Below are 27,930 nucleotides of genomic sequence, written 5' to 3' on the forward strand. Positions count from 1 at the left end.
CATACTTTAGGGGGATTGGAGGCATTGCTTAATTGGTAGAGCACTATCCACTGAGCAAAAGCATCAGGAATCAAGTTGGAGTACTGGTTTTGGACACAAAAAGAAAAGAAAAGTTTGGATGAGATAAACTGAGTAACATTTGTATCTCAGGGAGGCAGTAGCATCTGGTTGGACATCCATCCTAGGGCCTTGAAATTATTCACTTTACATTTGTAAATTATAAGAAACCTATCCGTTAATTGTAAATTATTTTAAAGTATCTTTTGCTGGAAAATAGGCTATTCCTTCTGACACTTTTCATTTGAAAAGTATCTTCTGAAAATATTTACAACACATGTCTATTTCCTATTTTTTTTTAGTCCAAACTCTACTCATGTTGAAATTGGACCATTTTTAAAAAGTAATAACCAAACCATTTTTTTTCATTCCTGTCAAAATAGGTTTCCCAGACTTTGGTGAGCTTAAAATAGTGATTGTATCAGTTAGAAAGTGGATTTGGGTCTTCTTCCATCATGTTCCTTGCTTTTTCACCCCAGCAAAATTGTAAATGTAAACTTATTCCCCCGAAGATAAGCTGGGCTGCAATTTTCAACTAATTGGGAGAAGCAGCCCTGAGTCTAACACTGTCAGACTGATTTGAGTCTTAAGATATGATGATGATTATTGTGTCAAATGTAATCAAGAATGTGGGCTCTGAACTGACGAAAGGGCTGGCTGTTTTTAATTCAGGTTCGTATATGAAGTAGACCTCCAGATCACCGATAGGCACAGCTGGCTGTGAAAGAGAGCAATTTTTAAAATGCTATTTCATTCTCTATGGTGCTGTAAGGATCAGAGATTGGATGCATAGGAAGGAAACGTCCTCATTACTCCTGAAAACATTCTATTTATTTTTAGTTTGATATTATTCTTCATCAGAAAATTTCCCTATGCTTGTAGATCTAAGGTTTCAAAACTTCTCAAACTCCCCTTTTCACACAAAAAGTTCTTTGCAACACCTTCGTTACTATTATAAACCAAAAGATATATGCATATAATTTATGTGTATGTGTGTGCATGCACACTTGTGCATGCATACTGGTCCTGGGGCTTAAACTCAAGTCCTATTTACTGTCCCTGAGCTTTTTTTGCTCAAGGCTGTACTCTACCTCTTGAGCCACAGCTCCACTTCCAGTTTATTTGGTGTTTAATTGAAAATAAGAGTCTCACTGACTTTCCTACCTAGACTGGCTTTGAACTGTCATCATCAGATCTCAGCTTCCTGAATAGCTAGGATTACAAGGCATGAGTCACTTGGTGCCTGGCAATACAATATTTCAAAGATTTCATGACTTTAATTGTAAAGTCATTTACAATAAAATAGAAATTTTACTGTGTTTCAGACAGGATCACACTGGAATGCAAGTGAAGTTTGTAAGTGATGACATTATGACTGTAATGCCAACAAATGCAGAGTGGCATCCAGAATGTTGTATAGCAACTCAAGGACCAGGAGTGACATTGGCCATCTACATTAGATTTTTCCAACAGGATGAAGACTTTTTTTTTTTTTTTTACAAAATTCATATTAACATGTGAAATACTCATTGTATTTTACAGCAATATATTATATTTCTGAGTGATTCAATGTGTATGAAAATATTGCGGAAAAGATTTTATATTTGGATTTAAAATTAATTTTAGGCTAAGAGGGTACTGAAATTTCTACATATGACAATCTCCTGTGAGGCATGCTTAATGTCTCCCATGTTAGATCACTCCCTACATAATTCCAAGTGCACTCTTCAATCACTGGGATAGTCAAACTTCCTCAACATCCATAATGTGTTTCTTTTTTCTGACTCATAAAATTTAATTTTCCAGTAAAAAAATCTGATGTAAGAATGAATGAAATAATATTCTCTTAGAACATGTTACTTCTCGTGAATATAGTGGCTATTTTTACAAAACAGAATTAAATGAATTTTTCAAAACTGAATTCAATCTATATTTTCTAGAAAAATATAAAGTTCTGTGTTTATTACCATGATTAAAATATTTTGCCACAACTTTATTCACCAGCATGGTCTATATAAAAAGGTTAAGGGGCACCTTTGTATACTTTCCCATATACATTCCTATATACATTACTCTCTACTCAAGTGTTGACAAATGCAGAGCATAATGTCTTTGATCATATTCCCATGGACAAGGTAAATTGGATAGTTAAGATACCATTTCATGTCTTTGCACAAAAGATATCAATTAACAGATCCGTGTCAGTGGTGAAGGAAGATATCTGGTAATACTCCACAAGGTTTTGTTCTTATCTCTTACACACTGGATGATTTTTACAGAACACAAGTAGAAAAGAGTCTCATCAAATTTGTGTGTGACACAAAAACAGGGAGGGCAGGAATATGTTGGGTCACAGAAGCTTAAAGGTGCTGTGGAAAGGATGACTTTAAACCTCTACTAGTACTTGATGTTTCTTATCCACGGAGATCCAACTTGTTAGACAACCTGGAAGGTTGCTAAAATTTTGACAGTTGTTAGGTTTTATACTTTCTGTTTTGCAAGACACCTGTAGTCTAGAAGTTCATTTCATAAATTCGCTAGAAAATACATTACATTTTCATAAAAGTGTAAGAGAAATTTAGTCACTGATGATTAAATAAAAATGCACTGCCCAACAAAGTTGCCCACCATCTCACTTTCAGTGCTAATATTATAAAGAGAAGATACAAATTATTTCTAAAGCAAAATACAATATTGGTCAGAGAATTGCTCATTCCCATTTTAATATCTCAGTTATAATTATAACTAAACAATAGCTTATTATAGTTTTCGGTTACAAAGATGGCATCTAATAATTCATTGTACTGATTAAGCAATCTATATGAAAGCAATGTATAAACTTTATTATTCTATACAGATAGAAATGTTATTCCATACATTAACTTCAGGAAGTAATTTCAAGACTTTTTTCCAAAGATTTGGAGCTCATTGTTAGAACTTATGCCTAACAGCAGGCTTACTGATTTTAAGCAAATTTATTGCATGTCTAATAAATGCCAGCAACTGATATAAATCCTTGCCCTCAAGGAATTTATAGTAAGGTGATGATGGTGGTGGTGGTGGTGGGTGGTGCTGGTGATGATGATGATGATGATGATGATGATGGACTTGTGATGATGCAGAATAAAAAGATTAAAGTAAGTAGTGAATTCTTCAAGCACAGAATTCTTGAAAACAGGTGCAGTCCTCAGATTCATTCCTTTCGTGTTGTACTAATTGAAAGTATAAATCCTTAATTTATGACTGTTCTTCATAAATTTTAATTGATTTTTAAGGTCTATCAATGCATTTCAAAGTATCAAAGTCTTTCAAGTGCTATTTCCCTCTAGTAATTAAAAGTAAGAAAGCGAGAAACTTTAAATCTTTATTTTGATAAGTTTTAATTAGCTCAAGCTATTTGTAATCCTGTCTTGTCTTGTAAATCATATATAAGCCATTAAAATAGTTTTAAAATTTAAAGAACAATTCTTATAAGAATGTATTTATTTTACTATAAAACTGCTAAGAAAGAAATATATGAAGTGTTTGACTTTCATATGAGATAATTTTCATGTAAATCTTTTTTCCAAAATATATACACTTCTAGGTAATCTCTGTAGTATGAACATTTTCTTAAGTTCATCCCAAGAAAGGTGTAATTTTATTAGTAGAATGTTTTTGTTTTTCAAATGAGGCTTGGGTTTTTTTTATATCTTTGTTATCAACAATAGTAGAATTTTCTGTCATTTCACAATAATTGAAATACTTCTTTTAAATAAAATGCTCATGCCTACCTTAAGTCCCAAAGTATAGTGTTCATTCTAACAGGTCTCTCAGATGGCATGTGAAGAAGACTAAAAAATGGAATAGTAATTTCCTTTGTCTATACACACAGATCTTGTGATCTCAAATTATATAATCATCACAGAAAGTGAGACTTTTTTTCATTTTACAAATCCTTTCTTATTCCAAGTCAGTTCTTTTCTTCAACAAGAACTAAGCACCAGGCCAAAGCAGGAACTTTGAAGCAATACAATATGATGGAAAAGATGTTTTTTTCTCACACTACTCCTTCTTTCTTTTTCTATTCTTTCCTTTAAACTCTTTCAACATTAGTTTCCCTATGAATTATTACCACAGTCACAACAATGAGGAATATTAGAGCTGAGGTCAACACTCAGGCATTTACCTCTAATTTTTAGTTTATGTTCTCATCCAGGTCCCTATTTTTGAGGATTAAAGCTACTAGTTAGGACACAGCCCTTCTCTTTCCTGCTAGAATAATATTAGGAGCCATTCAATTATCCAATGCCATCTTGCTAGAGGGATTGATTATTCATGACCTTAGATTTATCAGGAACTCCTTGTTGGACACTGATGATATCAGTGTAAACCTGGAAGTCAAATCACCCACTGGTATGGAGGCCTAGTTTTTGTCTGTTGTTGAAGAGGGTTTTGGTTTTTGAAATCCCAGGTTAAAATGGATAGCCAATTGAACCAAAGTACAGGTTCTGTTCCTTTTGACCAGAGAAGCCTCATGCAAAAGTCCCCCGCAATACCACCAGGCACTGGCTCTAGCAATGGTGAGAACAATGCATTCCCATCTCCTCAAAGACCAGCTTTCCCTGTACCCAGATACTGTTTCCCAGGGAATCAATTCATGCCACCATGCCTACAGTAGCATGGGGATGGAGTTAAGAGTTATGGGACAGTGACAACTGACTGGGGTGGCTTTAATTGATGGAAAACAGCAGCAACATTGCCCTTCAAGATTCATTGTCCCAAGCCACCTCATCTTGGAAAAAGGTTACCATGCATGCCGTGCTGGCGAGATATGTGGTTCATCCCTGTCCATTCTGTAAGGTCTGCTTAAATCTGAGTCCAGTAACTGTGTTACCTAGGTAACTGGCTCACCTGGAGGCAGTTACTTCCCCCTTCTCTGAGATCACATCCAATCCACCTGGCCATACCTCCTGCCTTTTCCTGTATAATCCAGCTCAACATGAGTCCTTGCTCTCTTTCCTTTTCTCTCTTACTCTCTTGCTATTTCTTTCTTTCCTTTTCTCTCTCACACTCTCTTTTGCCTTTCTTCCTTTCCAACTCTTTCTCCCCACGCCTCCATCTTGTGTGGGCTGGCAGTCTTCTTTCCCCCCAATAAACTCCTTTCTGCCTGAACGATGTGGCAGGTTTCCTTTCTGGCGAACCTCACCTCTGGTGCCAACACCTGGGAGGGGACAGGGTCAGGTGTCACTGGATCCCCTCCTCCCCCTGCTCTTATGAGGGTTGATCCACCTCCTTGAGCCCTCTTCGGACCAGACTGCCAAAAGCCAGAGGAAAATCACCTCGGATTTCTCACCTTTACCATTGCTGGTTACGAATCCACCACACCATGTACTCTCTACCTCTGGTGAATGACTCCTGTCTACAGGTCGTCTTTCTGACCATGCCATTCCGAGGATGCCCAAATCGAGACTTTGAGTCTACATCCTTATGGACCTCCGTCTACCTCCTTATGAATACCGCCTCTACATCCTTACTGGACTCCTGTGTCCTCACCAGACTACTCCATAAAGTCAAAACACCTCATACACTAGAAAATCTGTCAAAATGGCCCAAACTTTTGGCTTCTGCCCTTGAGAGTGTGACACAGGTTGGGTTCCAGGGACCCCACTCTAGGTTCTTTCTCAAAGGCTAGCCATTCTGGGTTTGACGTACTCCACAAGCCAAAGGAAAAAGTGGACAGTTTTAGAGAAATAACTCTGAGAAATATTTGTGGTCAATTCTTAGTAAGGTACAGCCCCTGCCTCATGAAACTTCTTCCAGGCTTCATTCAAAGACCATCAAGGGACAGCTGCTAGCCTGCCTTCTCTCGGAGGGGCCACAGCTCCACCTTTTATCACCTAATATCACCTTTTATCCACCTAATATCAACTCCCTTTGCCAGCAGGAAGTATCCAGAGAGAGCTGGCACCCTTTTTCATAATTATTAAAAGGCTGAAATGTAAGGTCCACCCCTGGCAGGGCTCCATGACGATGCCCCCCACCTGCTTAAGTCTGAGCCCAGTACCTGTGTTACCTACGTAACTGGCTCACCTGGAGGCAGTTACCTCCTCCTTCTCTGAGGTCACATTCAATCCACCTGGCCATACCTCCTGCCTTTCCATATAGAATCCTGCTCAACATGAGTCCCCACTCTCTTTCCTTTTCTCCCTTCCCTCTCTTGTTCTCTTTCTCTCTTTCCTCTTAACTTTTACTGTCTCTTGCTCTTTTTCTCTTTTTCCCTTCTTCCTTCCTATCTGGCTCCCCACGCCTCTATCTCGTGTGGGATGGCAGTTTGCTTTCCCCCCAGTAAACTCCTTTCTGCCTGAACCATGTGGCCAGTTTCCTTTCTGGTGAACCTTACACATCCCAGAGGGAAGGGGACAATCTGAAGCCTTAGCCTGCCTTTCCTACATACATAAAACAGGTATTTGTTTCACCATACTTATTTTCAACCACTATAACCTGTCTTAAATCTTTTTCTCCCACTACAGTTACCTGAAAATGGCTGTCTTAGGGCCATCTGAGGGCCCTATAATAGAATGCCCCATTGATTTTTTTTCAGGGTGGGGAGGTCCTGAGGCTTGAACTCAGGGCCTGGGCACTGTCTCTGAAACCATTTGGCTCAAGGCTAGCACTCTACCACTTGAGCCACAGTGCCACGTCTGGCTTTTTCTGTGACTTAGTTGGAGTTGAGTGTCAGACTTTCCTGCCCTGGCTAGCTTCCAACTGAGATCCTCAAATCTCAGCCTGCCTACTAGTTTGGATTATAGGTGTGAGCCACTGGTGCCCATCTCGGCCCCATTCATCTTTAAGCAGAATTTTCCTACCAGATTGGGAATGCTAGTAAGAATTCCTGCTCATAATAACTAAACACAGATGGATCCTTAGTCATAGAATGAGGATCTATAATCATAACCCAGGGATTACATTGTTTGCTTTTTTTTTCTACTTATTGTCAAAGTGATGTAGAGAGAGGTTACAGTTTCATATGTTAGGCCTTGGGTACATTTCTTGTTTTCTTAAGCATCTATATTAAGCCCTGCTGCTCACCACTGATTATTGTTAGTTGACCAGTCCACATCCTTCCTATCGTAGTAGGGTGGATAATTGCCCTCTGGTACATTAAATTTAGGATGAACACAACCTATATCATCTAATCTTGGAAAGAATGTTTAAAATCCCTGTTTCTCCAGTTGTAAGACAGCTCCCTTGGTGAAAGAGAACTAGTAAGAACCAACAACCACATCAGTCTTTTTTGTGAGTTTTGGGGCTCAAACTCAGGGCCTGGGTGCTATCCTTGAGCTCTTCAGCTCAAGGCTAGTGCTCTACCACCTGAGCCACAGAGCCGAGCCACTTCTAGTGTTTGAGTGGTTAATTGGAGATAAGGAATAAGAGTCTCATGGGGATTTTTCTTCCCCAGCTGGTTTCAAACCCTGATCATCAGATTTCAACCTCCTGAGGCTTACAGACATGAGCCTGCCACCTGGCTCACATCAGGGTTTTGTTTTTGTTTTTTTTTTTTACAATCCTTTGGCACCTCCAGGTCTGGAGGACACAGATTACTAGTTTCCCTCAGGGGAATATGTCACCCAAGTATAGCAAGTCCATCTCTTTTCTGTAGTTATGTGCTGTCCTTTCAGTGGTGAATAGCACTTGATGAGGTCCCTCTTAGATCAGCAGGAGTTTCTTTTTTTCCAAGTCTTGATCAGGATGCAATCCTTAACCTTGTATTGGTATTGGCGATCTTAAGGTGTGGAGTGTTGCCTAGAGGGATGAGAGTGCAGAGGAGATGCTGCACACAAGATTTTGGAGGGACTGATCTTTGGCTTTCAAAGGAGAGAGACAAAAAAATAGTATAGATAAAGGAGACCACCAATTTGAAACATGGGTTTGTCCTTCCTTGAGGTGGTCCACTTAAGGCCTGCTTTGCAAGTTAAACAGCCCTCTGCCACCTGTTTTACTAGAGTATAAATCCCTGGGCTCACATAGGCTCTAAGGATATCACACATTTCTTGTGTTCCCTAATGGCGAGACCCACATTCTCTAATGGAGCCTCTTCCTGAAAGGTAAAGACAGGTTCGATCCATAGGGCCTGTCTAGGCAGCTTCAGCTAAATTTCTCCCTGTCCTGTGCACTTAATCCCACCATACTGGAGATTTCTGTGCACCTCCATTGTACTCAAAACTCCCCTTGCTGGAGATTTCTTGCACAACCCAAGATCAATTTCTTGTACGCCCTTTTATTCCCAAACTCCCCTTCTGGAAGTTTCTTGCAAACCCTTGCAGTCAATCCTCCTTATTGAAGATTTTTTTATATAGAAAAACATGGCAATGTCTTGCCAACTAAGGGCTCAGTTTCTCAAGGCTAGATATGTCATGCAAACTAGATGCTCAATCTCCCCAACTACCAAGGAATACTTTACCAATCGATTGTCTTGTGTTTCTTGCCTTGGTTTGTTCATGAAATGGATTAATCACTGCAGTACTAGGTGGAGGCCCCTTTCCCAATGTTGCTGAGAGAATTCAGGCCTCAGATGAACTTCCAGTCCAAGAGCACTGGCTACCCAATAAACAAGGGCCTCTTCAACAAGGCAGAGGGACATGTCTCCCTCAGGGAAAAGAGCTCTCCAGTATCTCTCTTGGATGGAAAGATTCTGGATGAGTCCCCAAGTTGTTATAAATATGCTCTCCAAGAACCATTGGAATTAGTGATAGTCACAAAAATAAAGAATTGCCCTTAGCAAGTTAAAATTTACTTCTGCAGAAGGGTGCACCATCAGCCCAAAATCTGGCAACCAAGTATGCCAAAAGAAAGACTTCTGAAATTAGTAATATATTAATGTCCAATATGGATTCATCAGAAGGAGATTGGCAAGTCTCCTTGAGAGACAATATCTTTTAGTGCAGCTGCCATGATAAGGTGGTTTCAGGTTTTGCCACTTATTTTGGAAACTTACAGCTTCCTTGAAGGTCAGTGTCTCATCTATAAATTGTTTAGAATAATAACAACTTACCCGACTAGCCTTGTCAAGCTATTTAAAGTATCAGAGGAGATGATATCTATGGAAGAGCCAGAAAACTGAAAAACTATCATTGCAATGGGAAGTATTATCACAGCAATTGTTGAATATAAAAGATTCTCTCAGAATTTGTATTTAACCATGGAAGAGTGCAGTGTAAGAAACTAGGTAAAAAGTAACAAATATTTAGACACCATAGATCCAATTTCCTATCAGAAATTATGGAATCCTTGATATTTCTACTGAAATTCCATGACTAGAATTCTGATATAAGTTCAATTTGTTTGCTGATGATGGTTTTAGCTACTTTCCTTTCGAGTGAATGTGTTATGCATTTGCCTTTTGATCTTAGAAAATTGGACCTGCCAGACTTGCTGTCTTCAGATTATCATGTATCCACAGTTTGATTTTCCTGTAAATTAGTGTAGATTAGGATGTATATTTGCTTGACTGCACAGTCTTATGAGATTTTCAAAAGATAATCCCAGGCATGCTTTTTTAATTGCTTTCTACATTGTTTCCATATATCCTTTCAGATAAAAAGCTATTTGTTTTGATCTGTCACCATTAGGAAATATAGCTTTGAATAAGATTAGCATTGCAAGTGACTGACACCAAATTAAAGATTCACATTATTTGAAAACCTGCAAACTTGTTTAGAAAAGAGCAGAAACTTTTTCAAACTACAAGCTCAATCCTGATCTAAGTTTCAGCATATCTGGAAGGTAGTGCCAACTCCACTTTTTTTTTCCTAAAACTCCATTGCATTAAAGTTTAAGATGTTGTCTTGAGTCTCTGTATAAGAATCAAATGTAATCAATTACTCCCAACATTATACTTCAAACCCTTCAACAGTACCTTTTGGTGCTACAGCAGTATAAAATTATAAAATATAGATCCAAGACCAAATATATCTAATTCCTTAAGGAATACAAAACAGAAAACATGCAAATGATTTTATGTGCTCACACTATCGTGTACATTTCCTTCAACAATTAATTTTTCTCAATGAGTATAACAGAGAAAATGAGTAATGCAAATAATATGATTTTATCTGATTTTCCTGATATTTTCTTTTTAGAAATATATCAATTGTTTCAGGTAAATTACATAATATAGTTGTTCTCTTAATAGTATATTTTGTAAATATAAATTTTAAATCATTCATAAGGTAAATTCTTTATGTGATTGATAATGTCTACATTCTGTTTCCACCTGATTGTAAAGTCTATCCATTTTAAAATCATTTACATGGTAAAATTTTTATATGACTGATAATGTCTCTATTCTGTATCCACCTGATGTCTACGTGATTTTCTAAACCAAAACGTCTGTATCATGCAAGTTGATACAGACAAGTTCAAAGCTGTGGTTTACCTTTGCAGGATTAATCTATTTTTCATGCAAGTATGTTGCTAGTTGCATGTGATAAAAAGTCATCCTGTGCTGTCTGGGGTGACAAAAGATGGCAATGAGTTTTCTGATAACTAATGAGCAATACTTGGGGAACACTTAGGTCATGGTTCTCAATTAACTCTGGAGAGTTGGAGTAATTTACCACCAGACCTAAGGAGAGACGGGATGAAAACCTCTTTAATTCTTAAGTGAGTAAACAGCAAACCAGTAAATCTTCATTGAAAATTGATTTTTTTAAGGCAAAGTCCTGCTCGATCTTTTCTTCTATAGGGTAGCATGATATTTTCATATATGTTTCCCTATGTGTGTATATATTTGTTTCAACAATCTTGCTTATGTTAAGGTGACAAAAGCTCCCAACAAATGTCAGGACTCCATAGCAGGGGTAACCTTCCTTGTATTTTTCTTTCACTATAATGAATATATCTGAGAAGACTGGACACCAATATCTGTCCTCAGAGTTAGAAACACTTTTTTTAGTATGCAAGGTCTATAATCCCAGTGCTGTCACTTGTGTACAACCTTAAGAAGTTGTTACAGTTCTCTCAGAATCAGTTTTTCCAAAAGCAAAATGCAAGCAGCCATCACCTGCATGACTTGATCTAGGTTCCTTATTTTTATGAAAATCAAATTAAGAAAATGCATACTGAGCATCCATCATTATGCTTTGAGATAAAGCTCAACTAGATTGTTTCCATTTTGTTTATAGGAAAGTACAAAAATGTTGACGATCCATCTATCACTTGTTAGATAAATTGAAGTAGAAATTCACGAACAAATGAGAAATTCAAAGTGTGATAACATCACAAACTTGAGCTATTGATAGGACTATAAGTTGTTTATAAGAACATTTTAACTATAGTTAAATGTTTACTATTTGTCTCTTCCAACAAACCTAAATAGGTTAAAAGGCAGATTCTACTTCCTTTAATACTCTGGGTTACCATCGTTTTCCTGGCACATAACAGGCACAGAATATATGCCTATATGAATTTATTAATGAGGGGATGATAGGCATGTGGTAAAAGGAATGAGATTCACAATTAAATATAAGATGTTTAGAAATTGAAGTCATTGGGAAAGAACAAAATGTCCAACTGTGTTGGGGTCTCTGGTCCCCTGTGCTCCCCTGACCCATGGGAGAGACGGTGAAGGCACGCCCCAACTGGAAGAGGCAAGCAAGGAAAGGGTCAGCAGGCCACCCTCACCCAGTCCTCCCTCACCAGAGGACAATCAGATGGCCTGGGAGTCAAGTCAGTGCAAGATCTCGTTTATTGGGGAAGTATGTGCCACTAATATAAGGCACAGGAGCCAATCAGGTCTAAGATCGGCAGGAAGGGGAGGGATGAGCTGTCCATCAAGGGCGAAAGAGCTGGGGCGTCACAGCCCACAGAACGGCCTCCGGGTTATAACCAAAGATACTTGTAGCAGCTGTGCATTGTTAGGCACCGGCCGCCATCTTTGCCACACGTGGCCCCAAGACTGAGAAACAGGTGGGGCCAGCTAGTTGACTTACAGGTGTGCCCCACATCTCCCCCTTTTTTGTTTTACTAGAGGGGGGGGGAAGGGATTGACACTCAAGAAGGAATCCTGTTACTGCAAGGGGCAGGGGCAGCTGTCCTTGATGGAGCTCCTCAGTGCCCAGCAGCAGGTCGCGTCCTCGGCATTCTTGGGGCCACCATTTCCGCGCCATGCCACGCACTCCCACCGGGGCCCCACAGCTGGTTGATGAGCAGCTGCGCATTATCCCGCGCCAGCGCCCACAGCACCTTTTTGTGCCACACGCTCCCTCGCGGGTGCACAGGTCCCCAGTGGCACCGCCACTCGCCGCTCGCCTGCTGCCAGCACGTGGGAGGCCGCGTCCCACACCAGCCTGCTCTTGTTCCAGGGGCGGATGCCCTTGAGGCACGCGAACTCCCTTGCGCTTGCTCCCGGGCCCGGCCGGCCCCCTTTCCTCTTGCCCTTCTGGCTGCTGCTTCTCCTCTTGGCGGCCTCCTCCTGGTCCTCCTCCCGCATCTGCTTGTTCCACTGGCCGGCTCAGGCGGGCTCTGCACCACTCCTCCAGGCAGCTGGGTTCAGCTTTCCACTCTCCTCTTCCAGCCCATCTGGTTCCACTCTGCTCCACTTCATACCCCCCCCCCCTTTCTCCTTTTCTTCCTTAAACAGTCTTTGTTCATTTTCCTGTCATCTAAAGCTTAGTGTGAGATTGCCCCATCTTTTCGAGGATACCCTTACCTCGGGTCATCTAAAGCTTAAATCTACTCTTCCTCGTGCCCCACTTGGGTGCCAGTGTTATGCCCAAGTCGCAAGAAGACCACCAAGAGCCAGACATTCCGAAATGCAAAAGCCAGGCTTTATTCAGGCGAGCTGCAGGCCGGGCCTCGTCCTACACATCGACACAGTGGAGGTGAGGAGGAAGGCCCCGAACTGAGATTTCACAGAGCTTATAAAGGCAAAAAACCAACGTTACAGCAATCAGGTGTTCAAGCAAGATTAGCATACGGGTACAAATCTGATTGGCTAAGGGCTAGAGACATTCTGGGGTGGTTAGAGTTAAGCATTCCCAGGTGGTTAGAGTTAAGCAGGGAGTATCCTGACTGGCTGGGCCCTAATAAGCTTGTCCTGCTAGCCAGGATAATTGGTGGCCTGGGTTACTCATAGTTTAAACAGACAACAAAACAGGGGCTGCCTGAAAATGGGGTTTACTTTAACACTTCACCAGTTGTCGGGGTCTCTAGCCCCTGCGCTCCCCCGACCCGCAGGAGACACGGGGAAGGCACTCCCTGACAGGACAAGGAAAGAAAGGAGAAGGGTCATCAGGCCGCCCACACCCAGCCCTCCCTCACTGGAGGACAATCAGACGGCCTGGGAGTCAAGTCGGCGCAAGATTTCGTTTATTGGGGAAGTACGTGCCACTAATATAAGACACAGGAGCCAATCAGGTATAAGATCGGCAGGAAGGGGAGGGATGAGCTGTCCATCAAGGGCAGAAGAGCAGAGGCATCACAGCCCACAGAACCGTCTCCGGGTTATAACCAAAGGCACTTGTAGCAGCTGCGCGCTGTTAGGTGCCACCATCTTAGCCACACGTGGCCCCAAGACTGAGAAATAGGAGGGGCCAACTAGTTGACTTCCAGGTGTGCTCCACACAACTGAAAGTATATGAAGAAAAAGGGAAGCAACCTGGAGGAAACAAAGTACAATGCATAAATACAATAAAATTTTGTTTTTAAACAATAAAATGTAACTTAATTATTAGAAAACAAGTAGGGACTATATAGAGACCATTCACTTAACAGGTGAACTCTGGCCCTTTGAGTAATGTTTAAAGTTCAGGTGCTGGTAAGGTACTTATTCTCTCACATAAAAAAGGACAAAATCATGATCTGAAAATCCTTTCCATAAAAATTCCATAGGTTATAATAATAGTTAAAATACAAATAAACTAGGAAATAATGATTTTGAGAATTTTACTCAGTTACTCCATGAATGTACTGAGCACAGATGGAAACATTATTTAGTACAAGGCTGAGTGCTATGAATTTCCTCAACTTTTCAGACTTATATAAGTACTTGGCAAAAAAACCCACTTTCCATATCATATTGAGCCACATTTTCCCTAAAAAAATGCTCACTGTGTTTATTAGTTTTGTTGTGTTACGCACAGACTTATAATAGACTTATTTTCCATCTATATAGCTAATGGTAGACTATTGTCTGTATATTAAGAGCTTTTCAACTTTACCTGGGAAAGTTGCAAATTTCCTTTTCTCTTTTCTAGAAATTATGTGCTCAGTTGAACTGTAAGAAGAAGGTGATTTATTTTTGCCAGTCCTGGGGCTTGAACTCAGGGCCTGAGCACTGTCCCTGGCTTCTTTTTGCTCAAGGCTAGTACTCTACCACTTGAGCCACAGCACCACTTCTGCCTTTTTCTTTTTAGGTGGTGCTGAGGGATGGAACCTAGGGCTTCATGCATGCTAGGCAAGCACTCTACCACTAAGTCACATTCCCAGCCAAGTGATTTTTAACTTTGTAGAAAATCTGAAAATTAAAAGGCTTTAGAGGTTTAGTTAGTGATACCATGGTCTGTCAGCCTGTGTGTGTGTGTAATCAGACTTTTCTTATCTTATGACTTTATTGATAATCAGTTCTTTGAAAGATAATGGAGGTGCTAGGCTTTTTGTGACTTATAACCTTCTTGCACAGTTGTATCTGAATGAACACTTTTGTGGGCATGTGTAAGTTTGCACTAATTTTCCTAACTCTAGCACCTCAACAGATTCTTGATGACTGGTAATAATTCCAATCTCCATAACAGATAAATCTCCTAAAAGAAAAACCGAAAGTCCAGTAGTAGCCCTTAGTTCACAATTGTTGAGTGTGGGGAGTGTCCAGCCTATCTCTTTTGGAGATCACTGTTAGTGTAGGTGGATGCATGGTTTGCCACATGCATTCCTTAGGCACAAGGAATTATTTAACATGGCATGAACAGGTCAGGTACCCCAGGATGCAAGTTCTGAGAAAGCAATTAATGTTCAGAAATTTTATTGGAGACTGTTCTCAGGCTAAACAGCCGGTGAGAAGAAACTAGGAAAAGGAACCAGATAGGGCACAAGTAGAAGCCAGGCTTCCATGCTGCTGTTACCACAGAACAATTAACACTCTCTCTTCCCCCAGGAAGAGTTAGGGGAGTGTTGCAGAATTGACCTGATTTGGAGCAAGGGAGACAGGCAATTATAACCTACAGTTAGACTTCAGTCCATGGGCACAGCCTGCTTTGGAAATGAAAGTGTTGGTAACTTTGGGCTAGGCAGCTCTCTTTCACTGAGGCCAAGTTTCAAATAATGCTGACATGTGAAGACTATCAGCCAGCAGCGGAGGCAAGAAATGTTTCAGTCCAGAACAGAGATCTGAGCAGCCCAGCACAGCATCCCTCTGCAGAGGAGTTCTCAAAGTTTTGTTCCCAGCAGCAGTGATTCTCAAACTTTAACATATGCTTGATATGCCTGGAAGGTTTCCTGAAAGTTAACTTACCAGGTTCTACCTACAGGGTTTCTGATTCAGTAGGTCTTTCTTGAAGCCTGAGAATTTGCATTACTAATATGTTATCCCTTGATGATGCCCCTGCTCCTGGTCAATGGACCTAACTGGAAAACCACTGTTCCATTCTACCTTTATTTATGTACTGAGAATACAGCACAGAATCTTAGGAATAGAATGAAAACCTTTTGAAATCATATCACTTCTAGCTCCATCAAATTCTCAGCTATTTTTGTGCTTTATAAAGGTAGAATAACTGATTATTAAGCTTTGTTATATGAAAGATACTTAGCCAATACAGTATATTCTATTTTAAAAGCATTAATATGATATCTAATATCTAGTCATTGCTGCCCTTGAAATTCAACCAAATTTTCTCTATGGTTCATATAGCTTAATAACCTCAACAAACGAATTTAAAATAGTCCATATTCGTGCCTTTTCATTTTATTCTAAACCAATTTTTATTCCTGTGATTCTCATTATTTTTGTGTTTTTATTTATCACATAATCCATTCAAAGCCATATGGCTGAGGAAAATTAAAAACTATGAGATATATTTAGTACTCTTTTGAATGCATAAATATAGAAATTAAATACTCTTGCCTCATTTCTAGTCTAGACTTGGCACAATAAAAATTTAAGGATTCAATGTACATGCATTGAACCCAGGAGAAAGGTTGTTGTCTATAAAACCCTATACACAAGCAGGAAACAACAATTTCATCTATGATCAAAGAAGTTTGTAAAGAGCTCATTGGAAGAGATTTTCTGGTGTTGCTGCCATTGGAACTTTTTTAAAGTCCTTAGAAATTAGAAAATTTTCAGCTTGATGTCATCAATATTTAAGACCCAATGGGTATTTTTCAGGAAAATCAGTGCCTTACTATCTTGAAAATTTTACTCTTCTTCCCCCAAGGGTTTAAGTTACAAAACAACAAACTTTCCAGGAGCATTTGGATGAGATCTCATTGTTTGGATAGAACTCTATTATCTGATTTGTGTGCATTGCATTTTGCAAATAACTCTTAGAAAGTCCTTTACTAGTTAGTTTCTGGAGTCAGTAGGTGAGCGGTGTTTCTACTTTCAGGACAGAGGAGCTAATATGCACAGAGAGCCACTCGTCATGAAGATGATAGCAATAATAAAATACACAATACCTACCTGTCTCTGCTGTCATAGAAGAGTTTCATATTGTGCTTTTGTTGCTGCTTGACATGTGATGTTAGAAAGCTCGATGATATCTATCTAGCCCTGCATTTGTCTTCTGGAATGTGACAGTTCATTTCTATCTCAAATTTGGGGGCTAGGAACAAAGTAAGGTTTGCTACAAACTGGATAAAATTACCTCTACTGCAGATCAGAATCATTGGCTGTTTAAAAAGGGTTCAGGTGTAAAATTAAGATTTCAGGGCTATGGAAATGGTGCTGAATTGTTAAATCCTGATAAACAGATGACCGTTTCAGTATTATACCTTGATTGATAGTGTGTCAACAAATTAGAAAAGCCAGTAATGCAGGTTAGCCCTTGAACTCTACAAGGTTTAATTTCCCTTGTTCTACCAGAACACTGGTGCTACCTTTCAACTCTTTAGTATTAACATTTATTTCAGGGTTAATAAATAGTTTAGTGCAATGCCTACTTTTTCTCTCCAATAGCTGCATTCTCATAAACCTCTTCTCCCCTCCACAAGTTAATGCAGACAGAAGATTTTTATCCAGTGTGAGCACTGAAACTACACTGTGAAAGACTGTGTGCTCAGCAAAAACCTCACCCATGATGAATAAACAGCTCTTCTGGGGGCTTTGCTGCCGCTGGCTCCGCAGGAGTTGTTTATTGCCTGGTTTGCACATCCCATGATAAAGTTGCTGCTGAAATAAATTGCAGTTTTGCATAATTATTGACAATCACATCTTAACAAGCAGTGTGTATCATATTGGAGTGTTCAATTTTTTAACATCCATTTTTAGCTGTGTTTAATCCCAGCAACTGTTTGTGTAGTCATAGAAGTCAAATAAAGCTTTTAAATAGAGTACTAATTTCCTCATTGCAGACAAAATTTACCTGAATCTTTTCAGATGGGACTGTTACAACCTTAGGCAATTTTCCCTCCTGAGCTATTATTATGTAGATGTTTGCTGAGGGTAGATGTGTATCCATCCACAATATATACATCATATATGCAATCAGAACATAGGGTATAGTTTTTAGATGTTTGTGTCATTAAGGAATTTTTTCATCCTTCAAACTAGAGGAATGAGACAATGGAATGTGGGAGAAGCAGCTAAGATTTTTGAGTAACTATAATGAATAACAGTGACATACTCAACATTCTCATCACAGCAGTAGCTGTGAAAAGGAAAAAAAATCAGAGAGGTTAGGAAGTTGTCCTGTCACACAACTGGTGAAAGACATTGAAAACTAAACCCTGTTCTATCTGGTTTTTAGTCCCTACCTTTTCCATTAAACTTCATTTTTTTTCTTTTGGATGATATTCTCAGTTCTATGGCCATCAGGTAATGAACTAAGAACCCAATGCAATAGTACCAAAAACCCTAGTACCACGCAAAGTGATGTTTTGTACAATTGTCTTTGGGAATTTTTCCTTGTTAGTTTTATTTTTACCTTCGCCCTCCAACGCCTCCTCCTTTCCCCCTTGTAGTATTCACTTTTTTTCTCAAATTTTTATTATCAAACTGACGTACAGAGAGGTTACAGTATCATACGTTGGGCATTGGATACATTTCTTGTACTGTTTGTTGCCTTGTCCCTCATGCCCCTAGTATTCACTTTTGATTCTTTGTTAGTAATCTCTTGAATTGTCTCCTTACCTATTTAATCTTTGTTTCCTGTTTCTGTGTCAGGGTAACATCAAAGATAAGCATGGTGAGGGACTTTAGGGACTTACATATGATGATTAACTTTTACAACATATTAAAATAATATTTGAAAAAATTCTAACATAAACTATACAGTTGCAAAAATTACTTATTTTAATACCCATGTATGAATTTGTAAAGGTCCAAATCTTTCTCTCTCTCTCTCTCTCTCTCTCTCTCTCTCTCTCTCTCTCTCTCTCTCTCTCTCTCTCTCTCTCTGTATGTGTGTGTGTGTGTGTGCGTGCATGCATGGTGTATACTGGGGACTGGGACTTGAACTCGAGGACTAGGTGCTGTTCTTTAGCTTATTACAGCTCTACCTCCAGTTAATTGGAAACAAGAATCTCCTGGACTTTTCTGCCTGGGCTGATTTCAAACTTCTATTGTCAGATCTCCACCTCCTGAATAAGATTACAGGGGTGAACCCTTGGAGCCTGGCTAAGGCTATTCATTTTTAATAGGTATTCTTGCATGCTTTCTCCCATGGGTGCCTTGAGGTCCATGAAATGACAGTAAATAGTATTCTAGTTATTGCTTAAACGAAACACTTGAGAAACAACACATCTCTGGTCTTTGTGTGGACTTCACTGGGGGCCCTATTGCAATATTTGAGAACTGCATTTAGCTATTTTATTTTTTTGCAGAGTGAGTGAGCGAGAATCTGCTTTGGAAGAAACTCAGAGATTACTGCAACAGTTCCCTCTGGACCTGGAAAAGTTTCTTGCCTGGCTTACAGAAGCTGAAACAACTGCCAATGTTCTACAGGATGCTACCCATAAGGAGAGGCTTCTGGAAGACTCCAAGGGAGTCAGAGAGCTGATGAAACAATGGCAAGTAAGTCAAGCATTTCCACTTTAGCACTCTTGTGAATCCAATTGAACAGTTCTCAGCATTTGTAGTCGTAATTGATAAGCTGGGGACAGAATAAAGTACTTGTTTTATACAAGCTGATACAGTTCCACATTTGGGCAAGGAAAAGGCAGAAGGAGAATGAAAAATCATTTATGATTCCATTTGATACCCAGATCTTCTAAAAAGTATGTATTTTTTGAGCAGGAAAAATAGTCTCAAAGAAAACTAGAGGTTTGGTCAAGCAGAAACTTTGCTCAGACAGAGAAATAAGTTTAGGGTTGGTTTATTAAATTGAAAAGGCTGCCATTTTTGAGTGTTTGTTTAATATTTTACAGGGAAAGCATCTGTATGAAGTGTCTGTTTTATCTAGTGTTGCTAACTGAATCAGTTTCCCTTCATTACTTTCAAATACGTTTTGAAATGTTAATCTGGCATTTTGTAGTTTTCTTCCTAACATGATCTGTGAAAATAAAAATGAGATGGCTAAATTTGTCATCGTTAGTGATCAGACAATTTTCAGGCAATTGTTTTTCCTAGAAACAAAAATTCTTGCTATAAAGTTCCATCTGCGAAAACAGTAAGAGCAGAAGTTCCAGATAGTTTCATTTAAATGGTATCATTGTGATAGTCATACTGTGCAGTTCATGGAGACTGCTAAGGTTTTCCCTCTATAATGGATGTAATTTTCCTGAAATCTCATACTTTCACTATGTGTATGTAGTTTGTCTGACTTGACATCAGAATTTATTAGTATTGCGGATATTATTTGTTGTGTTAGAATAGTAGGAATGTGTGGACTAATGATTATTATCATGTTTTCAAACTGAGAATCCAAGAAGTGATAGTATATCCTACCTTACAAACATAATCCCCAAATATGATCACAGCAAGCAAAGTTTCTTTCTCTCCTCTCCTTGTTCTCCTCTGCCTTTTGTTTCATTTTGCTTTGTTTTGATATTCGATCTACTTTGTTACTCTGGAGCACCGAGTGTGTGACAGTGAAGATTTAGAGCATCTTCAATTCATCATTCTTGCCTTATCATCCTCCTGTAGCCCCACTTGCTCCTCCACAATGCATGCTAAATTTGTTCGAACCTTTGAAGTTAATTTGTCTGGAACAATACCTGACTTTATCTTTGCACAAATCTCCCACGGCTGGTGATAGAATGTAAAAACAATGCAAATTGAGATTTTTTTTTCTCCTTGTCAGATGAATAACAAGTTAGACAATATGTTGTTGTGACTCATTTGGTTTATGCTGTTTCACAAATAAAATTTTATTTCACCTTATAAATGTTCATAAAGACACTGTAGAATTTTAATTGCTATATGAGTTCACATTTTTCTCATTGCCATGGTAGATATATAATATATGTCTGACAATGTGGATATTTCAGTAGATTAATTAGAAATCAAGGAATATCCTAGTTACTGAATTTAATATTGGAGATTTAATAAACCTCTTAAAATAGCAAGTAAATCTGATTAAGGGCAGAGATACATCTAACATATCTTATATATTTTATATTGATATCTGTAAGACTGTGCAATGAAAACTCACAACAAACACTGAACCCTTTTCTATAACCTTCAGAGTACTAGAGGCAGAAGAAAGAAACTTTGAACATATGACACGGGCTTTTTACTGCCTCAGCTTAAATGTGATAAACTGTATTTCATTTATTTGTTAGTTTTCTTATTTGGTTATGAGACAGTGTCCTGTTATGTAACTCATGCTGGCCTCAAATTCAATGTGTAGTCCAAAATGGGCTCTTTCACATAATTCACCTCTTGAACTTTATGACTACGACTGGGATTGCAGACATTTGCCACCACAGTAGTCCCTGTGTTTGTTCTTAAAACCCATATATAACTTTTGTAGAACCAGGTGTAGAGGTGTACACATGTAATACCAGCATTTTGGAGGCTATAGCAGGAGAAACAGTAGTTTGTCTCTGTCTTTGGATCTTCTACCATGACTCGCCTAATCATATACTAGCTAATCCCTGTGAGAGACACCATAGGGTTTATGTTTCTTGGGTCTGGGTCACTCACTTAGTATGATTTTTTCCAAGTCCTTCCATTTCCTCATGAATGCAACAGTGTCATTCCTTCTGATGGACGCATATACCACTGTATCTCATCTGAGTACCCTGGACACTGTTTATATAGATATTAGAACTGGGGAAAGGAGAGGGAATACCAAACTCGAGAGACAAAGAAAAAAAAAAGACAAACCATTCAAAAAGCAACACTTACAAAACCATTGGTTCACCTTTTACCCCTTGTCTCACCATTTTGATGTTCTCCTTCTTTCCCTAATTCAGACAAACATATACACAATACCCAGGGTATCAAAATCAAATAAAGTGATAACAGGATTAAATCACAGCAAAGATAAACAGAAGGAAAAATGGGAATGACCAAGAGGCACAGGAAGAAGTGCTCAATATCCTTGGCCATAAAAGAAATGCAAATCAAAACAACATTGAGATTCCATATTTATTACAGCATTATTTACCATAGCTAAAATATGGAACCAACCCAGATGCCCCTCAGTAGAGGAATGGATCCAGAAATTGTGACAGAATCAAGAAAATGTATATATATATATATATTACATATATATATACACATACATACATATGTATATACGCACAATTGAATTCTATGCTTCTATCAGAAAGAATGATATTTCCCCAATCATAAGGAAATGTAAAGACTTGGAAAAAACATAGTAAGTGATGTGAGCCAAACCCAAAGACACATAGACTCTATGGTTTCCCTCATTGGTAATAATTATTAAGTATATGTTTAAGATAGTTCTAGCAGATGAACATACTATGTACGTATGATCACCTAAGATGATGCTAATTGAAATGAACTCCAAGATATAGAAACAAGCAGTTTATCGTTGTTATTTGAAGTGATGTTTACTTTCTATAAATGCTACTGAGAGAGGCTGAAATCTTTTTCAAAATGTACTTTTCTGTGTAACTGTCAATCAGTTTTTCTGTATAAGAACACTGGCAGTGTCTAGCTACTTGTCTCTCCCTTTTTTATGATCAGTTCCTTCACTGGGTATTTAATTCTCCTAACACTAACTATAATACATAGAATGTATAAGCATACTTGTGTCATGAACATATGCTTCCTGAACAAAATTAACTTGATAAATTCCACTCTGAAACGCAATAGGGTTTTCTTATATGTTAGGAAAATTAGTAGCTTTCTGTAATAAACTAAAGAATATTGCAATTGTCCTATACATTTTTCTTTTGAACATTATTACCTCTGATAATAACTTGAATTTTTAAGCTAATAAACTTCCATAACATACCCTATAGAGCCTGAACAATGTTAGTTAACTTTTAAATCACATGTTTATCCTTAAAAAATGAACATTTATTCACAGCAAATTCTTTTTCTGACCAAAATATTTTCAGTTAGGAGATAAAGATGTTCATAGATCAAACTTCTTAAATCAAACCGTGGGTTACTACCTGATAACAGAATGATCCTGCATCTTTGCAAATATTTCACAAGCATTCTGTAAATATTAACTAAATCTAAGCACCCCTGAGAGATCTTTGCAATACCTGCTTCTAAAGAAGATATGTAGGTGTGATGCAGTGGGGAAGAGATGGTCATAAAATGGTAAAATTATGATCTTATTTTCAGAACAAAGAGCTAAGAAGCAATTAATATTTGAGATTCCTTCATCTGTGAGCTCGATCATGCCTCAGGCTATATCATTCAATTCACTGCCTCCATTAATTTCATAGATCTTACTGATAACTCTTCTCATATTCCCCCTTTATAAAAATTCTCTTCTATTCAACATTCTCAGAGAGATGTTTGATCAACTTACATTGTCCCCTTGTGTAGATTTCTATCTCTAATTATCTTTGATTTTCTGATACATTATTGAAATTGGAGAAGTAGCTTTTTCAGTATTTCATTTATTTTATTAGTGTAAATTAATGATGCTAAAGAACTTCAAGGTGATATTTCACATACAAATATACTGTACATTTTGGCATTGTTTCCTTTCATTGTCTCTAAATCCTCTCTCCCTTATCTTCCTATAACACTTCAGTTACATACATACAAAATCATAAGTGTATGTACGTATGTGTATATGTATGTATTTATGTATGTATGTATGCATGCATGTATCTATGTATCTATGTATCTATCTATCTATCTTAGGTCATTTTAGGTTGTACATAAAAGAGGAAAAAAAACTTGTAATCATTGTCCTGAACCTGACATGATAATTTCCAATTCCATTTATTTACCTGAAAACATCATATGTTTATTCTGCTCTATGGCTGAATAATACTCGTATGTGTGCATATATATATCCATATAAACATATATATCACATTTCGTTTATACATTAATCAGCTGAAGGTCATCTGCATTGATTCAATAACTTAGCTACTGTGAATAGCACTACAATAAATATGGATATGCAAGTGTCTCTATTGTATTCTGACAGACATACATTCAGATAAATGCCAAAGAATGCTTTTGCTGGATCATACAGTATTTCTGGGATTGGTCTTTTGACTTGCCACCCTACTGCTTACAAACATTGTAGCATTCATGATCATGTTGCCATGGTTTTATACCTACAAAACCATAGATAAATGGTAGTTGAATATATTGAAACCTTTAATACATTTTTTTCTAGATTTTTCTATTTCATTAAGCAGTTATCTGGATTGATATAAAGGAAGCACTAAGTGTAATAACTTTGTAATTCAGCTGTTGGACTCTATGGCAGTAGGTAGGAAGACATTGGGCATATTGAAAAGTCAATTTTGATAGCACCAATAACCATTGTCTTTTATTCCTCATAGAGATTTTGTGAGGATCCTAGAAGGCAATAAATGTAAAAGTATGTTGAGAAATGCTTTCTTCAAGGGAAAGGTCCTTATTAATGTTATGAATTACCATTAGACAAAGTCAAACTGAAGCTATAAATCTGTTTCCATCTTAAACATCAATGGATCAAAGTTACATTAAATAATAAAAACTGATATTTTTTCACATTTTATAATTGGCCAACTAATTTTTACTTTCATTTCCTAATCGTGTTCCCACAGAAAACCTGTGATATACTATTATTTCTATTTTCAGTTGAAGTGAATTTAGTTGGAAAGGGTTCTTTATTATTACTTCCTTGAAAATTAACTAATTTGAATTTTTAGCACTCCAGATTAAAATGATCATTACACAAAGTCAAAATCTATCACAATCAAAATTAACTTTTCTGGAATTAAAAACATTATGTATTTAATCAATTATTCAGCTGGATAATATTGTACTTGGGCGTACTAGTGTTTGAATTCAAAGCCTCATGTATACTCAAACACTTGACCAGACTCCAAACCTTTCTTAGCTTGTTTTTTATATGGGCGCTTGTGCTTTTGCACAGGCTAGTTTTAGACCATGATCTTCCTACCTACACCTCCCACATAGTTGGACCTATAGGCATGAACCACCAAGCCCAACTTGTATGTTGAAATAGGATCTTGCTAGCTTTTTCCTTTGTTAGTCTTGAACCTGTATCCTCCTATCTCTGCCTTTTGAGCTGAAATTACAAGTGTATGTTATTATGCCCAGTCTTCTGGAGGTTGTATATTATACCAAATACCTCCCTACCTCTCTACCATGCCTTCCTCTTTCTTTTGTTCAGGTTCTACTCTAGTTATTACTTTCTATTTTCATTAATCTTATGATTTTCACTTGATAGCTAATCACTAGTTCTGAAGTGTTATTTATATGCTAGATATTCTACCAGAAATGGTCTATTGCCCATCTCCTTTAAACCAGTGATTTTAGAATTCGTATCTCTTTTCCAGTATTTACCCTGTATATCTTCCTAGATGTGAGACATTTCTTACTCAATTTCTCACGGAGAGCATAAATTTAATGTGACCCAAATAGGTCCATTTTTAATAGCAAGTCATTGTCTCCTATCTTGCTACTCATCACAATAACATCTCTTCAGTAAGGTAGATTTCAAATTGTGTAGTCATTTCTACATGTTCTTTTCACTTGCCTTCCAAAGTCTACAAATTTTTATACCCAATCCTTTGCATTTTATTCTCTAGCCCTCTTATGATCACCATAAATAATGTTCTTATCACCTTTTCCGTTCCTCCACTCATTCCTGTCTACCAAATGTTCCACATTAACATGGTGAATTAAACTTCATAAAACATAACTTGGGTTGTAACCAAAATATAAGTCAAATGAGAGGAGATATTTCTCTTTCTTGATTCTTTATTTCTGTTACCTGAAATGGTAATTGCACACAGTAGGCTCTCAGTCAGTATTTGGCAATGAATGAAAGAATGACTACTTTTCAAATACCTTTTGTGACTTTTAAGATATTCTAAAAAGTCCTTCACCTGGCTTTCAAGGATTGACTTCAAACCTTTTTCAAATCTTATTTTTAATTTTACTCCATGCACCTTCAACTCTTTTCTTGTACCCTCAACTATCAAAAAGAGCAATTAAGCAAGACTATATTTATGTCTTTTGATGACCTTGGTTATTTTCATGTTTCTTTTCTTCATCTCAGATAATCCGTATGCTACCCACTTTTCAATTAGAAGCTACATTCAAACCTGCCCTTATTCTCAAATCTCCCAAGCTGAAAGACACCTCATCTCCCTTTCAAATTTCTGTAGGCATTTCTCTTTAATATAAATGAATTTTAGTGCTTTCTACTTCATATTAGAGAGGCTTAGCAGATAATGCTTAATAGTGTGAGCCTTGAAGCTTGAGTGCCTGAGTTTAAATCATGATTCTGTTACTTATTGACCATGGACACATTTCTTAATTGCTCTCAGATTACATAGGTATAAATCAAGGGTAATGGCAAGCCACTACCCTTCAGGTTGTTATGAGGGTGATGTGAATTAATGTATATGAAGTGTATAAAACAGAATCTGCAATGTAGTAAGCACTGAATAAACATAGCTAGTAATATGCCATTACTATTTTCAGGCTATTCGAAAGTAATATTTTAATTTCATGTAAGTGTGTGTGTGTGTGTGTGTGTGTGTGTGTGTGTGTGTCTGATTTGGTATCAATTCACTATAGGCACCTTGAGGGCAAAATCATTTTTAAAAATTTGTGTGAGAAAAGACATTATGAAAAATAGAAAAATAAATGAAACTATACTCAAAATATTGGCTACTATGAGTGCTGGGACTTCATTTTAAAATAGATTTGGTAATCTTCAACAGATTTTAGTTCGTTAGTGACAATATTATCTCATATTTTCAAAAGTTCTTCACAATCTTAATAAAAAAAGAAACCTTAATACTCTATTTTTGAGAATAGACATGTTTTAATGGTCATTCAAGAGATGTTTACTCTTCTATAGTAACTTCCTTGAGAATATAAATTGACTTGCCATTTTTCTGTTTCAACTAGAAATCAGACAAACATACTTTGGTAAAAGTAGTTATTTTTTTCCCCATACAACCTGAAAACATAGGAAATCAAGTTTCTAGATATGTTAATAAAAGTAATAAAATTAATTAAAATGCATTCTATGAGGACGTAAAACTGAAGACAGTGGGAAGGGCTTGTAGTCTCTGAGACATTTTTGTCCATGAGCACCTGACCAAGGCCCACCTATTTTCAAGTCTTTTTCTCCAAACCAGAATTCAAAAGGTCAAGAAAAGTTTTACCACAGAAAAAGTCAAAGTTTTATGTCACCTTCTCCACTTCTTCTCCTATCATGTCAAAGAATGTCAGATTAACAGTCTTTGGGAGCAGACTTCCAGGGCCAAAAATGAGTAGTACTCCTTCATTTGATGACAATTCTTCCTTTAGGATTCAAAAATTCTGTAAGTACAGGAAGTCAAATGAAGAGGATGAAGAAGGGTGAATATGGGCAAAATACTTTATGTATATGTGTTAAAATGGAACAATAAAGAGCATTTAAAATAGTTTTTGAAAAGAGAAGTACAGATGAGGAAGATTAATAGAGGGGAAATCTGATCAATTGTATGCATATATGGATAAGCTAAGGTGAAACTCCGTGTACAACTAAGTGATGATAATAAAAATGTGTAAAAAGTTTCTGAAAGTGAAAATTAGGCATAAGGGAGGAGACAATCAAAGAATCTTCAGTGCTGTATTTAAAACCATTTTAAAAACAAACTTCATTTTAGAGTCCCTCATGTCTTTAGTACTTCTGATAATAACACCTTTTAGGTATTAGTCAAAGATTAATAATATTCAAAATAATTTAGATTATCAGCATGTGATTTTTCATTCCACATGAGGTCCATTTGCAGTTTACATGGTTTTCTAAATTGCATTAAAATGAAACGTCAAAAAGTTCACATTTTTTCTTGTGTTTAACAGCATCCATCTTTAAAGAAAAGTTCTTGAACAAAGGTCTGTGCATAAATCAGCCATTCCCCATAGAGGTAAAAGAAGTCATTACACCTGGTTATGAAAGGGAGTTTCAAGAATACAAGAGATGTAAATCATTTCCCACTGAAGACCGTATTAGTCTAGTAAGGAGAATGTCTATTTCCTGATAGAAAGGAATGGATTACTTTTGTTTGCTTCTGCATCTGTGGTTGTCCTTTAGAGGTCTGTTAGCA

General features: G+C 37.6%; 1 protein-coding gene across 2 annotated transcripts in view; it reads left to right on the top strand.

The window, feature by feature from the left end:
* The window catches only part of Dmd (dystrophin), a 1,916,788-nt gene that overhangs the window by 1,423,317 nt on the left and 465,541 nt on the right, over nucleotides 1-27,930 (top strand). For both annotated transcript variants that reach the window (XM_048336444.1, XM_048336436.1), the window contains one exon: nucleotides 19,078-19,267. In XM_048336444.1, the coding sequence (XP_048192401.1) occupies nucleotides 19,078-19,267 (190 nt within the window). The remainder of the gene's footprint in view (nucleotides 1-19,077; nucleotides 19,268-27,930) is intronic.

Source organism: Perognathus longimembris, chromosome 28 (genome assembly GCF_023159225.1).
Source record: "Perognathus longimembris pacificus isolate PPM17 chromosome 28, ASM2315922v1, whole genome shotgun sequence".
Taxonomy (NCBI): domain Eukaryota; kingdom Metazoa; phylum Chordata; class Mammalia; order Rodentia; family Heteromyidae; genus Perognathus; species Perognathus longimembris.